Source organism: Athene noctua, chromosome 1 (assembly GCF_965140245.1).
Source record: "Athene noctua chromosome 1, bAthNoc1.hap1.1, whole genome shotgun sequence".
Taxonomy (NCBI): domain Eukaryota; kingdom Metazoa; phylum Chordata; class Aves; order Strigiformes; family Strigidae; genus Athene; species Athene noctua.
The window spans coordinates 249,959,873-249,975,859 of NC_134037.1; the positions used below are offsets into that span (position 1 = coordinate 249,959,873).

A 15,987-nucleotide genomic window follows, 5' to 3' on the forward strand; every position below is an offset into this window, starting at 1 on the left:
ACAACAAGACTTCACTGCTGTTTAAGTGGTGTAGCTGAAGACCTCAAGCCCACTTCAAAGATGTTTGATCTGAGTCTTGGAACAAAGTTCTTGTCTTTCACTTGGAGCAGTCAGGTTTTAGACGCTGCCTACTCCACAGCTGGGTATTCTGACAGGGATTCTTATGTGATACATTAGTCTTAAAAGCCTGCTACAAGAATCCGTATTAACTGCATCATTTATTTTCTGTTTAAAAGCATGAATGCAATACCCAAATTTCCCCTACCAAGTCAGTCAGTATGTATGTCCACCTAAAACAGTTTCTTCAAACTGATCCTCCTTTCTCTCTCTTTTCTAGTCAGATTAATGGAAAATTCCCAGCACTATTTTAAAAACCAATACAATACAAAACCCCCAAAAACAAACAAAAAAAAGAGGTATATGCATACCTTCTGGAAAAAACAAAGATGAATGCAAAGCTTCCATCTGATGAGGAACATACAGAGACAGAAGGGCTGTCTCCCTGGAAGCTGGGAATTCAGAAGCAATAAGGGCAAAGACTCTTCAAACCTTTTGTTTCTGAATACTGGAACAGAAGAGTATGTTTGCACATACCATTCAATAGCTCTGTTGTTTTCAATAGTTCTTCAGATTGGTGAAAGTGGCAGTATCAAGGAAGAAATTAATTTCTCCTTCATTTTCAATCAACATTAGTATCATTGTAATAATCAAAAGCTTCAACATTACAAAGATGAATTCACCTAGGATTGCTTCCAAGAGTGTTAGTAGTCAAAAAACAGTGAAAACCAAGCCTTTATATTAAAGCACAGGGATACAAAAGAGTATGGTGAATGTTGGGGGGAAAAAACCCAACAGGATTTTCAACCTATATTAAGCACAGAAAGGTAAACTTCTGAGTCATTCACATGCTATTTAGGGTCACAGCACATATTTGTTGAGGATCTCCACATGATAAATAAATGCAAGGCTCAGTAAGTTCTGTCAAATAGATTTTTTTCTTCTTTACTGGAGTGACTTAAGGAGGTCAACAAGTGAGAAAGCAACAGGAATAAGATTTTGTATTTTCTTGGCTCAAATGGTAAAAACATAAACCACAATACAATGCGTAAGATTTCAAGGAAAACTCCTTCAAGCTCAACAGCAGCTAGCAGCTTGTCTCTATTTGCCATCACTCTAGATCAGAAGAGCCCACATGCTTTTTTTTCCCTTTCCTGCCCCTTTCAGTTACACTTGAGCTCTTTGACTGAAAAGGTCTGGAACAGATTAAAAGTCCGACCACAAAATAAAGAGCCTTGGCATGTACTCAAGCCTGTCTGGGATACACATACGCAGTGGGCCCAAAAAGGGAAGCTATGCAGCAAGAAACCCTTATGCAGTCTTTTGGACATTTCTAACTTCTTTCAGTTTAACTGCACAGTCTTGACGTTTGATGGAATCTCAGTATGCACAAGACAAGTATCTTTTGCCTTTACAGTTAGACCATACTATTTACAGCAGTACAAAATATTTCTGAGAAACAAGATTCATCTCACTCACAACCTCTGTCAATTAAAGCATTTTTCACACTGCTTTTTAATTCCTGCTCATCATTGGAAACTATAAAGTAATACAAAGAAAATAAAAATACATACCCTGCAAGATTATTTAAGTAAATATAATTGACCTGCCTCTTTTAACTGCAAAAGGCAACACTGATTTTCAAAATCACGGCTTCCTTTTCAGCCTTATTCACATAGTAAGTAGTTGTGAAGTTGCAAATTACCCACACACTCCTCTTGCAACACACAAGCAGGTCTGCAACTCCGGCTGGTGTTAAAGCCAGCATGGACATTTGCCAAGTTGACAACCTTCAGTATACGCCCCACCTTTGGGCTCAAGTTGCACAGTGGTTCAACCTGTCTACAAACTCATGAGCAGTTTATAAACAAAGTGTGACAATCTGGTGTTTGAGAGAGCAGTAAGAGCAAACGGATGTTTAAAGTAAGCACTCAAGCCTACAAACCAAAAATGTTGAAATTTCTAACAGCCATTTCAGAAAAACAAAACAGGACACTGACTGTTGAGTTTTGCAGCTCTGTGTTTATATGGCATTCATGGAGTTAATGCCTCTCCCAAAAGGGGCCCACAGTTGTTGTTAGGTCAACCCCTGTAAAGCTTCAAAGGCTTTGTATCCCCTCAGCCTGACCTACTCAGTGATCTGCACACTGTTTTCATTTAGTTGCACCAAGTCCAAAACTAAAGCCTGAAAACCACAATGATCTCTTCTTTTTTTTACCCCTACTGTTTTTTCCACGGCTCTGGAAAAATAACTAAAATCCAAAGGAGTTGAAAATAGTAAGTTACTGGGAAAACAAATCAAGGGCAAATTAATACAGCCAATAAAGCTTACAAACACAGGTCATGGCTTTATACAAAAATTGAAGTTGTAATATCACCTTAAACATATCAGAACAATCACTTGGACAATCTAAGAAACTAGTTCAGAGTCTCTTAATAGTATATGATATCACTATTCATAGTCATCAGTGCCAAAATTGTATTGAAATGTTTGCAGCTCTGCTCCTCATATAGACCAAAAACATTACAAAAAATGAGTTACTGGTTCTATTTTGTTAAATTTTTACATCTAGACCTTGTGGTCCCTAATTTAAGTTTCTATTTCCAGTATTACATAGTCTTCACCCCATAAAAAGATTATTAAAGTAGAAACAACAAAACTAAACATTTCTCTCCACATTGTTTTAAACAGAAAGTTTTGTCATGATCATCACTGTGACAAGCTGGAATTATAAGCTGGTATATGTTTCAAGTGTATTTAAACATCATAAAATATTATTTGACAGTGCCCCCTTTAAGATAGCACAAAGGAAAGTAAATATTTGTTTGGGAATTAAAAGATTTTTCTGCGGTAAAGTTTTGTAATTTTAAAGGGAAGAGTGAACTTGGCTGAAACTGTCTCTAGGTAAGTAATTTCTGAATGCCACCAATTCTGGGAACTGCAAGGATCACATGGCAAAATACCAACCCCTAGCATTAGAAGCTTTGGTGACATACACTCCTAAAGGATATATGCTAATATTTTTAAAAATAATGATTTAAATAAGGTCTCTATAAATCAAATTAAGTTATATTTTAATTGTACTATAAAAAGTTTTCAAAATATGTCTGCAAAATTAAAGCTGAGTGAACTGAAGCGAATCAAAAATTCTGAAGTGAGATGAACTTTTACCAAAGCGTGGGTCAAGCCTTGGGTCTAGCCAAGATGTGGTCTTGTTCTTATGGTTTATGTAGTAAATTTCTCCATCCTGGGTCATAGCTTGTTCCCATCCATCGGGGAGTGGGCCTGCAATATAGAAGGAAGGAGTTGATGGCGGGCTCTTGTTTGCTCCAGCTGAAATTGATCTAAAAAAAATTCCAACATTTTACATATATAACAGTACATGAAACAGAATAGTTTCAAGCTCATGTCTAACATTTCTGGGATTAGGGCAAAGAAGTGGTGGGTGGGAAATCAAAGAACAGAAAACACTTCTATCAATTTGATTGAGGATTTGGAGTTTGATTTTATAACTTGTTTGCATCCTTTCATATGCTTTTGATGCTCCCTTTTGCTATAGCATTATAGTACAAAACCAGCAATAAGTCAAGCCTGCCAGAATGAAACCAGCATGAGCACCAGGAAAAAGTATAAGCACAGAGATATTCTACCTCTCATCAGCAAGTTCATCTAGGGATCAAGGGCCAGCAGCAGCAACAAGGTAACACTGATGAGATCCTGAAATATTCCTCTGTCTTTCACAAACATTTAAAAAAAGTAACACAACTCATTCTCCCTTTACCTCATACCATAACTTCCTGTGAAAGCATTAAAGGCTTAAGCAAGCACAAACACGAACCTGAAGAACGGGAGGCAAACAAGCAATGAATAAGCGAAGGTAAGAAAACACCAGGAGTAGACGTAGAGACACAGTGCTACAAACAGCAGTGCTACGCCTCTATGAGCAGGAAGGCACAGGCAGGGAAACTTACATTTAGGAAATGGTATAAGGAAGGGAGGTGATGGTGTTCTGGAGACCTTAGCTAATGTCTGAACGCAGAGTCCTGAGGTGTGTTTCCTTTATGTTCCAAATAGGTTTTGCAAAAACCACCTTTCATCGCTATACAGATCATAAACCACTCATTCTCATCTCTATATGATCATGTACATTAATCTGTATTTTGCTTAGACTGAAAACTATTCTTAAAGTTACATTTATCCCATCTTATCTAGTAGGTGCTTTACAAATGTATGTTTTTTTAATTCTTATACTCACATAGAAATGTACTTTCAAAATTATTTAAATTAGATACAGGAGGATCTTGCCTGTATTTCTTCAGATTTAAGTACAACCCTAAGATAATATAGCAAAAGATCACTACAAATGTTAGGAATGTAAAAGAAATTAGAACAAGACTTGCTGCAGGAACCAATCATATTTCAACCCCTCCTTCCACTCTTCCTCAGTGTAATACACTAGGAAAAGACATTTGGCTGTTAAGACTTGAACTAATAGGCCATTCTGTAAGCATGCACAAACATCATAATTTCAAACATGAGATTCAGATATACACACAAAAATGTGTGTATATCTGATAAATGCCTAAAGCACATACTACATCCATGTTCAAACTACATTAGCTCTTTGCCTGTCATTTTGTCCTAACGCCATGTTTCTGTTGAAGAATTCATTGTCTAAAGCTGAGAGGAGAGAGTGGGGGGAAGGACAGATTTGTTCTCAAAAGATGTTCTTGGAGAAATGTAAAAAAGAGTAAAATAATCATTCGATTGCATTCCAGTAATATCCCAAGGCATAAACAGGACAAGAATTTCTTACTGCGGTCTTTGATGATCTCCTGCAAATTACATTTCTAATTTAAACTCTTTCATTGTGGCTCAGAAAACTATGCCTTTCTGTGGCAACCTCGCTACTCCACCATTAGAGCTACAGGTTTTTGAGTGAGGAAAAACAGTGTTCTAACTGTTGGACATTTCCTTCCCATCCTTAAGAGTCACAAGCTTTAAATGCTGCCTATAAGAGTACCTCAGCTTTTATCAGAGACTAATGAACAGAACAGGCAAGAAAGAGTGACAAGACTGCAAAACAGACCAGCCAGTTGAACAGCAAGATTTTATTTTATAAAACTGGGGCATGGAAGCACAGCGACAATTCCCACATCATCCAAGTGTAGAAGTCAAAGACGACCAAAAATGTTCCTTGACTGCCAAGCCAACGTGCTACCTATATGGGCAGACCTTCTTGCTACCATTCTCTTCAAGAGTCCTTCTAAGCCACATATCCCTCAGAGATCAAACCCAGCAAGAAATTCTCTTTTGAACTGCAAAGTCAAAATCCCAGCTGGCTCCAGGAAAAACAAAACTAGCTTTGGGGTGTCAGTCTTGCTGAACATTGACTAAAGTATGTACTGGTCCAGCATGTTTCTTTGTAGTAAGTAAGAACAAAATGTCTTTGAAGCAGGATGCCAGGAGCTGATCAGTCCACCTACCTGCTGGAACAATACTGCTTATGAGATTCAGTGATCTGATGAGTACTAGATTACTAGAGACAAACATGGGCAAGGTTCTCTGACTAAATAAAATGCACAGCTGTAGACAGGACAGGAAAGGTCCATCTGCTCACCTGGCTGTCATAGCACCAAGTCTTCCTTGCTAAGTGCCATCAATGGCTGCAGAAACAGAACTTTTCTCTCTAGAAACTTTCGGCATTAATCATGATGTTGCTTTCGTCCTTGGGCAGTAAACTGCTCTCATGTTTGTGCTGTCATCTCTACGTGTTGAAATGGTAGTTCAAAAACTGATTAGTACTGCTTTCTGTATGTAATTCCTATTTGGTTTTGTGAGCAGATATGAAACCAGAAGACTGTCAAGTCTGGTTTTGTAACTGGCTGGCTGATAAACTCTGTGTTAGAGGCAAGTAATGAAAGAAAATGGAAATCCACGGTGAAGAATAGCAGACACATTCACTCAGAGCACCTAGGAAATTTCCTGTGTAATTATATGTCCCTCTTCCCCTAAAAGGCCCAATATGAACAGAATTCCCAGCATTAGCTTATAAGTGACTTGAGTTATATAAGCTCTATATTGCTGCTCTTTCCATAGTTATGGCAGCCCATGATGTAAAAAAACAGCCATGCTGGGTCTAACCAAAAATCCATTTAGCCCAGGCACCTAGCCTGGTGTGATGGACAGATCTTGTTGCTGAAAGCAGCCCGCCTAGTGACTGTCACACTCTATAAACTTTTAAATAAAGCACTGAATACATATATAAACCCAAAAAACATAGTGGCTATGAAGCCATTTGGCCTTCAAGTACCTCAGGTGATTTCTTGAGCCAGATTCTGTCAATTTACTAGGTGCCAAAGGATTTATCTTTCAAGTACTTGTCCAGTCCCCCCTTGAGCCTTTGTAAACATTTAGCACCACTAATATCCCTGTGGCATAGTCTCCTTCCTACTAGTTCTGTTTGGTGCCTCCTAGGTCAACTGAATACAATCACAACCATAAACTTACAATTCTGTGAAATTATCTGCACAGGTCTAGGGAACTCACCATTTACCACGGTAGTTTTAAAGACAAGGTTATCGAAAAATTAGATTCCAATTTCCAAATGTGAGCCATCCTTACAGAAATACTGGTAAGGCATACCTCTGTAACTAAATATTTTCATAATGGTGTAACTTAACATAAATACATGTAATTTCAAAAGTCTGTGTGCATGTCTCTATTTGGTGCATGTCTCCATTTTTTGTGAGTTTTTGCTTTCTCAATATACCATTTTTGCCATGAATCACGAGTCTTGAACGCAAAGCAAAGCTTGCTGCTGGCAGAATGAGAGCAACAGAAGAGTAACAAAGCAAAAATGTAGTAGATTCAAGATATGTTGGGATGCAAGATTTACTTTGTAAGTCCTTACAGTTTCTGATATTTAACTGTAAAATAAATAAAGAAGTATTTTACAAAAATGTTAATGTATATTAGAGGGCATCTGTATCTAGATATTAAAAGAATATGCATGGACAACCCAGGGAACTGGAACCCCTATGTTCAACCGCAGGAATCACCTTCAACTAATACAAACACTCATCTCCAAGAACCTTCCTAATCTTTCTTTGTGAAAGTTGAAATTTGTCCCTTTAAACACCGTCATTGTGATTCTAAAACTTTTAAAAATTACATCAAAGTCCACCTTCATTCTGTTAAATCAGTAAAACTTACAAAAGGACACTATTAAAAAGGGGGTATTTTTTGCAGATGAAGAAAGTAATGAACATTACTGTCATGCAGATACTTAGAAACTCGAGTTTCACAACAGATCATATGTAGTGTTGACTGTACACAAAGCAGAATTTGTGGTATGACTGGTTACACAGAAGAGAAATCTGCAACTGAAGTGAGCAAGAACCTAAGGCAAGAGCTACAACTTGTGTTAGTTATTGGCATATTTCTCCCTACCCTCCCATCCCCCCAAGGGGGGAAAAAACCCTCAAGAGTTAGGAATTCGAGTGTCCATTTTCCTACCAACCTTTATCATGGCACTACAGCCTTACCCTAAGAGGCAATGGAATTACACTAGGTCTACAAACTTTCACCAGGAAGTCCAATTCAAAACTGCAATGTAAGATGGAAGTCAAAAGAGAACAAAAGACAGGTAATCTGCTCCAAAGCTGATAATCTAATGTCTCTGTGCAAGCAGAAGAGGCTAAAGTAAGCAGTGCTGTCAAGTATGATTCAGGAAGAAAAAGTATCTGAAGAATGGGAGTATATAAACACAATTACTATCCCATCTGTTATATCAACTGTAATTGTAGGACAGGCACTGTTTACTTTCAAATTTATAACTTTACCTCAGTAAGAAATGTATAGGAGAGGATCCTCAGAAGTACAACATACTATTACTACTTTTTTTTTTTTTTTTTTTTTTAAATCAAGACAGAAGAACATACGTTTATCCTGTAATACCTTTAGGGAAAAAATTGTTAGAAACACACACAGAATCAGAACAGTCAAGACTAAGTTTTATACACGTTGCATATTTAGAAGTAACAGGCTTGTTTTCTTTCCATTACTGCTGTGAAGGTGCAATCCTATTTCACAGAAGTTTAACCAACAAATGCCATCTAGAAAAGCACTGTGTTTCTCTGCATGTATATGGCCCAAAACATCTTAGCTGATTACATGTATCAAGTGCAGTTCAGCAACACTGAGACAAAAATTATCAAAGAACCAAAAGAAGGGGAAAAAAATTTCTCAATTTTCACATACTGATGCCCTCCTGTGAAGGACGTATGCTAACTAACACATATAAAATTCACAAAATCATGCCAGGAATAGATGAAGACGGTTCAGATGCCTATTCCTTAAAGAAACGTAATTTGCAGCAACATACCTGGATTCTCATTCAGTCTTAGCTGCCTCAAGAGGTGGGATTTCTTAAGAAAAACCACAAAAAAAAAAAAATCTCAACCTCATACTAAACTACATCTTCCCTGGGTTTTTTTTTAAACATTCTTTTGACTTGCCTTCACCTTTACTACACCTTCTAGTTTTGCTTTCTTCCCATTTTCCCTGAGCTCCACTTATCCTATTTATCCAGAAAAGACAATAGGTTTATCTTCAATATGCAGACAGCACCTTTCCAAGTTCTCTTCTCTCTCTCCCGCTTCAGTTTGTTTTCCTGTTCTTAATTCTAGTTAGAATTCTAATTCTGTATAAATGGCTAAAGCTTCTAATGGCTTTCAAGACTAAAAATCTTGCATTTTATCTCAGCAACTTTACTCACATGCTCCTATGGTAGTCAGTAATCAAATACACTAAAACTTGGGACAGTAACTTCTGATTAAGGGCTACAATTAACAAGTGGTATACAAGAATGAACGTACAGAAAGGAAAACATTCTCCCTTGTGGCATTTTGACGTTTTTTTGCAAGTCAGTGACCTCCAGCTGTCATAATACTTCCACTTGGTTTTTCCCGTGTCTTCCATGAAAGGCTCTCAAAGCACTGAGGCATGTTTCATTGCCAGCAACATTTCATAACAGAGAACTTCTGTCTTAAAGGTCTCAATTTTATTTCCCAGTTTTTGAGGATGAATATCCAAATTAGAACATTAAGGAGTCTTATATTTATGACATTAGCACTCAGATTTAAGTTCCACTGTGCTAAAGTGGTACATAGTTACTTGATTTTTCCATTTCTCTCCAAGATTCTCTACAAGGCCACCAAGGAAGCGTAAGTTACCATGAACTCAGTAGTAAAAAGTAACAGAAGCAGATATAAGAGACTTTGGTTAAAACAAATACACAACAATATAGTTTAAAACAACAAAAAAAAAAATATTAAAGTTAGTACATAAAGATTTGCCAAATCAGGTATCAGGTACAGGATCATATCCAATAAATGCAGGTTCAGTATTATTTAATTCAAAACAAACTTTTGTTAAATGCAAGTAAGTTAAGGGTAGGCAGGTGCATCCAAAGAGTCAGTTCCAAGTCATACTACCTCAACTGTTTTAAGCTTAAAAAAGGCAATGCCACGTAAACACGTAATTCAATATACACAGAAGTTCTGATTTCTTCCTGCACTTTATCAAATTCAGAGCACTAGGGGAAAAAAACTTTACAAGACTTTCAGTTCATATTCAATACAGTATCACCTGTGAAATTAAAAATAAATGTTCAGTGAACTTGTAATCTATTAAGTACTTTCTCAAGTCACAAGACAACCCACTTATGAGCAACAATATCAATGCAGAAATACTGCTCACACATTTACATCAATCACATGTAAATTCTTGATTTAAAAGAAAAATCATGCTTGTGTACTGACTGCTAGATTCTCTTTGAGCTTTTACACCTTACGACTAATCAGTTTATTTTTTTTGCTAAGGACCCTTCATTTCTAAGTACATAAAATGAATCCTACTTCACTGTCAATATTTTTCCTGTTAATTCTTGGTACAGTGGAAGGTTTGAGGAGTTATCTTAAAATACAGAGTTTATGTCAATATTCAAAACAGCAAGCATCAAGTTTTAGTAAAAAAATTAGATAAGCCAGAAGGCAAGATAGAGCAAGGGAATTGCTTCCTTTCTCCTATTCTCTGTTCTTCAGAAGTGTCCCTGTAAAAACGTCATCTCTATTACTGCAGGTTTCCTGGGATATATTTACAGAAAAGATAATCAGATATTGTATTTTCACATCAGAGCCTGAGACCTCTGAATCATGACTTCCTGAACATGAACAGGACTCTCATTTGTTTCAGGATAACCCAATCTCCTAGCCTAGCCAGCAAAAAGTTTGATTAGCTTCCCCTCTAATACTTGGTCATGAACAGCACAGTTTGGTCACGCCTGTTAATCTTTTGGTATTGTCTGCAGCATATGAATTGCAGCATGAAACAAAGCTGTCTAAACGGACAACAAAAAGCAGCACCAGAATAACCTTTGTGAAATACAGGAACAGCAGACATATACAAAATACAATCAGACTGTGAGAAAATAAATAAAACATGAACCACAGGGACAGACAGAAGGTGACAAAGCACAGGGAAGAGTGCAGCAGTCAAACTAATATGGCACCAAATTTGTCTGCTTGCTCTCTGCATCATCTGGACAAGAGAGCTCTGAAAGCATACAGCAGACGCTATAGCAAGAACAAGCACACTTCATTGCTGTCTAGTGACAGTCCCCCCACCACCTGAAAAACAATTCTATATTCCAGGAAAAGATATCAGTCTTCCTCAGCTAGAGGAATAATGCATCATATACGAGATTTTGGAAATGATAGCAAAATAAGAGGTAAACCAAAATGTGACTGCTTCTGAACACGATATTCCAGGTGTTTGCTTTATTCATTTAGGGAAGATTGGAAAAAAAGAGATGTTCTTATCAAATGTAGGAAATGTAAATGAATGGGAGTATACCAAGTTTACTAAGTGAGCAAGAGGAGGCAGAAGAATACTGCAGAAGCACAACAGCTTTAATGTAAATTGACATTAATTTAATGGAAATTCTGCTCTTCTTCAGTTTAACAGCATTTTCAGTCAGAAGAAATTAGACAAAAATTCTGCTTCTTCAAATGCTGGAGTCATCCATTGGAAAAAATAAAAACACAAACCAAATAACTACAGGGCATTTTCTGTTGACATCATAAATATTACACAAATTCTCTTACTTGAAGCATCAGCCTCTTGCTTGATGCATCACACATCAACAAATTTAAAGTTTTAAACCAGAATAACTAGAAGGACAACTGTGATATTTGGACTCCTCCCCCCAATTAAAATTGCTATCAGTATCTTTATTTGTATGATCTTTTCCATAAATACAAATTTTGTTTACCTGATGCCGAGTTCATGATGTTCTGCTGCACAGAAGGACTGGTGGGAGCTGTAACATTCATCTGGGAAAGCATAGCCTTCCTAGGATCTTGCCATGTTGTTGTTTGATCAATGTGACTAAGACAAAACAAAATGAAAGTTAGGACAGTCAGGCATTCACAACAATGACCTGCTAGCACATAAAGTTTAACAACAAAAGGTTAAGTCTGCCAACAACAGCCACATTCAAAGCCAAGCAAGAATTGTTTGGATTCTTTCCAAGCATCATGTTATGTCAGATTCTCAAACCCTTACTCTGGCCACCACCACTTTCCCAACAAATAGCTATAGTGATCAGAGATAAAGCAAGGGTGAGATAAGGCTCAACATGAATATTGTAATCTAGCCTGCTGTACCATAACTAGATGTTGTACCCTTGAACTGAACATTCTCTTTCTTTTCCCACTGATTAGTTACTTGTCATTTTAAAATGCGACTTCAGAGTCTTTCAAACCAAGCCAGTTAACGTCTGGAATCTAAAGCACAGTCCAGTAATTTGGCATGATGAGTTCATATTCAGTGCCTAGGGAGTTGTATTGAACTGGTTAGTGAGTAATCATTAGTATTTCCAAACTTTCTGTACATAGAACACATCCTCAGATTATTTGATGGACTACTCCCCTCACCACTGACAACTGAACAATCTCTCTGTGGTAATTTAAGTAACCAGTCACACTAGAGAAGTGATATGAAAGTGATGTGCAGCTGCCTTTCAACTTCATGTGAAAAGATAAGGACAGCTGGAATGTCAACTAACTCAGCTAGTCCTCTGCAGAACCTAATTACAAAACTTTGGGAGCTCAGATTAATCTTTTTTTGAAAAAAAAAAGAAAAGTATATTCAGCACTGTAATTCAAAAAAGTATTCAATTCAATAAAAATACAAAAGTGTAACAAATGATTATGCCACCTTTTGAGTATGTGATTAGCCTGTTTTGCTAATAAATAACAAATGCAGGCTATTCATAACAAGCATCAATGTTATCTTGATGCCATTAAGCACCACTGATTCAAGAACATGTGGACAAAACTACCAATACACACTGAGTGTTGACAGCAGTTTGTTATTGATTCATTTAAAACTGGTATCAATCAAAACGCATATTCAAAGAGTACTGTTAACAATTAGAATCCAATACATCATTAACTTGCTACCATTCTTTCCTTACATTAATAATCCTTAAAATTACTTTTTTTCTGGATTACATGGAATGCCCATTTTCGTTTACTTCAGCAAAACCACATTTAAAACTGCAATATAAATGGTGATCTGAGTTCAAAACTAAGTACTCCAACTCACACCTACACTTTGTACCCATGTTTTGCATTGTGTTTTGTATGGGGATCAATGTACTGAACTATCAATCAGGCTGTAAATTTTCATTCTTTTTGTTACGATCAAATAACGATTGTGTAGCAACTGTTCCCAGTTCAGAGTTTCTCTTATTTTAAAGCATATTCATGTTTAGGAGCTGGTACTGCATTATTTTAGACATTCTAAAGGGATAAATAATTCAGATTTGTCACCTCAACACTAGCATCTTCGTGGACACTGACATCTGACCTTGTCACCCTGCTCTCCACCAGTGAGAAAGGAACCTACATAAGCACTGTTACAGTGTAATTAATTTGATCAATTTAAGGAATGTACTGAAGGTGAATTAGGTCTATTTTCTCCTTCAGGAAGGGAATGTAAGATAACTAGGTCAAATACAGTGACACTAGAATCTCAAACTTTGTTTATGTATTTGCATGACCACAACATCCAAGAGCTCTGGTCATAAATTAAAACCTCATCATAGGTCAAACTGGACAAATATTTCCTCCCTACCCTACGCAACTGATTGCTATGCCTAGAAACTCGCTAATAAAAACCTTGTCTCCAATTAATAAAAATATGCTCCACTAAATTATTATGTTTTAACATGTTCTTCGATATTTAAAAAGTTGGCATTTTTCCTCAAAATACTGAATTTTGTAACTACTTTCTCATTCCAAACAAGTGAGAATGGATACAAATTCAGAAGATCACAAAAAAGGGCAGTAGTCACCAAAATAATTACGTATGTGGAATTATTTATCCCATTCTAATCATTGAAGGAACTTTGCATTATACGGTAGAAGATATCAAGTGGCTGTTGAAAGTTTTGCTTTGTGATATGTATATTTTACCCTCTCTAAACATGCACACAAACAATTCCAGGTCTGAGTTACAGACACATTGTATCAGGGACACAAAACAGTAATGTTACTTTGTACAAAAATATAATAGTAACAAAGCTCTACTTGGTCTGCATGTGGCAGCTATTGCTAGTTTTCCCTTGTGTACAGGAAACTCCCGTTACTACAGCCTTAATTAAACTGGTGTGTCGCTGCTGTGTTAGTTTCCATAATACAGCTCATTTATTACAGGTACTATTAAGCACACTGCATCTGTGGTTGCGTATGTTTCCCAATATTCAGCTCTACTGAAAAGCATGCCACATACAGACAGACTTCTTTATTTCCTTCTTTAGCCTATTTATTTATAAAACAGGGCACAACATACATATATATACATATATATATACACATACACCTGGTTAAACCTTCATACTGGAAAACATCTTTTCAGTTCTCTGCTGGTCAATTTTGCAAAGCAATGAAAGCAGGTAAAGATAATACAGATGTAAAAACACTGCACCGTACTGCTTCACCGACTCTATGTTTAGATTACAGTACCAGCATGTGCTACTCCTCCTCTCTATCTGATTTGCTATATTTGCTCAAGTCATTTCTGGGTACAGTGGAAACTAGGAAAACACCACCGCACCCATAACACATTCGTTTATTTCCATTTCACTCCTATAAAAATCCATGTAACACTATGAACTTATAAAATGTCTACCTAAGGTATGTATTTTATAGCTTTTGTTTCTATAGGCTATTTGAATGTAGAAGAAACAGAAGGAAAATAGTCTCACTGCATTGCGGAACTAATTTTGAAGTTAACTGTAGGAACACGCTGAAAGAACATTCATCAGTTTTCCCAAACATATCTGAATATGGGATTTATGAATGGATTGTGGAAGAAGCAATTTTAAAAGTACCTCCAATTCTGAGCACAAGGACAGCATTATCGATTCCTCAAGACTGCTTAAGCATACCATGCAATGCATAGTTAATGTTCATATGGAGTTGTTAACATGCTAACTAATTTCGGCATCAGCAGCTTCCAACTTTTCCCTAGCTGAACATCACTTGAGAAAAGTCAGCATGTTCCTTATTTGACCAACTAAACTCCAACCTCCAGACTTCTTAGAGCAGAGAAGAACAAGAAAAGTCTCAAAGTAAGCAAGCTGATCACATGAACGTCATAGTAATCATAATGCTGGTTCAATAAGGCAAACTCTTCGTCCCCTCCCACTCAGCTCTGGGCCTCCTGACCTACATATCCATTTCTCCCACACCTTCCAGCAAAAACTTTCTCTTCAACCTCCATCAAACCACAGTCCTTATGTCTACCTTACCTGCTCCATTATGCTGAGTTTCTGAATGCTATATACTAAGAAACCACCCAAAACACATCATTCTTTTCCCACAACTTCCAAATCATGCTCATCAACTTATGGAATACAAAGAGGGCAAATTCCCATTTATATGGAGGAACTGTATAAATCCTAGTACTACAGGAAGGAATGTAGGTCTTCATTTTGTTCAGTATCTGCAGTGTGTGCACATGGGTAACTTACTATAAACACTGTGTTTCTCATTATCAAGTTCAGTATGGAAACAAGGACATTCTTCACAGGTCTTTCTTTCCCTGTTCAAGGAGCAGCGTAGAAAAGGTCTAAATGGACATAACAAGAACTCTGACACCAGCACTACGTTATCTTTCCCTGCACTAAACAGATTTTTTACACAGTAGCTGCATTATATGACAACTGGCCCAATCCTTACATTCTTCTATTTTGCATGACCTGAGCCATATCCTGATATGGTTCTACTGTCAACCTCAAAAATTTAAAAAATATATTAACAAATTATACCAAATCAATGAGACCTATAAATCAGCCATTATATTTAGTACAGCACTATCAAAGTAAACTTAAATTCTACCTACTCATGAACTAAAATCACAGCTCTGTGCTGCGTGAACAGAATAAAATGAGTAAATGTTCTTGAAATTAAGATCAACATCTCTAGGACAATCAAGGAATGTAAGACATTTTGCTTCATAAATTCTCAAATCCAGCATCTAGCCATATGACACTATTATTGTTCATTTATGTCTAGGTGAAGCAAATCCTTGTTAAATCAGACCAATATTGTATAAACTAAGGAAATCAATGTAGACTGTACCATAAATATAGATCTACGGTAACAGGCCTTAGAAAAAACACAGCTAAAACACCCAGAACATGCTAAACATTTCTCAGCAAACTTATGTCAACTCTGGTATCAAGAAGAGTGACTGTTCTAAGCCACACCACCCCCCACCCTCCCCCAAAAATCACTTTCAAAGTGCTGTGCATTATGAAGAGAATCAAGCTGCCTCATCCCACCCATCCCCAAGTT

The 15,987-nt window shown here is 36.9% G+C and overlaps 1 protein-coding gene across 8 annotated transcripts in view; it reads right to left on the minus strand.

The window, feature by feature from the left end:
* Positions 1-15,987, minus strand: part of YAP1 (Yes1 associated transcriptional regulator) — a 96,995-nt gene that overhangs the window by 31,152 nt on the left and 49,856 nt on the right. For 4 of the 8 annotated variants that reach the window (XM_074916614.1, XM_074916601.1, XM_074916610.1 and 1 more), the window contains exons 3-4: positions 11,394-11,509; positions 3,230-3,343 (exon numbers count right to left, since the gene is read on the minus strand). In XM_074916614.1, coding sequence (XP_074772715.1) covers positions 3,230-3,343; positions 11,394-11,509 — 230 coding nt within the window. The remainder of the gene's footprint in view (positions 1-3,229; positions 3,344-11,393; positions 11,510-15,987) is intronic. The other 4 variants (XM_074916651.1, XM_074916634.1, XM_074916642.1 and 1 more) reach the window with 1 other exon arrangement.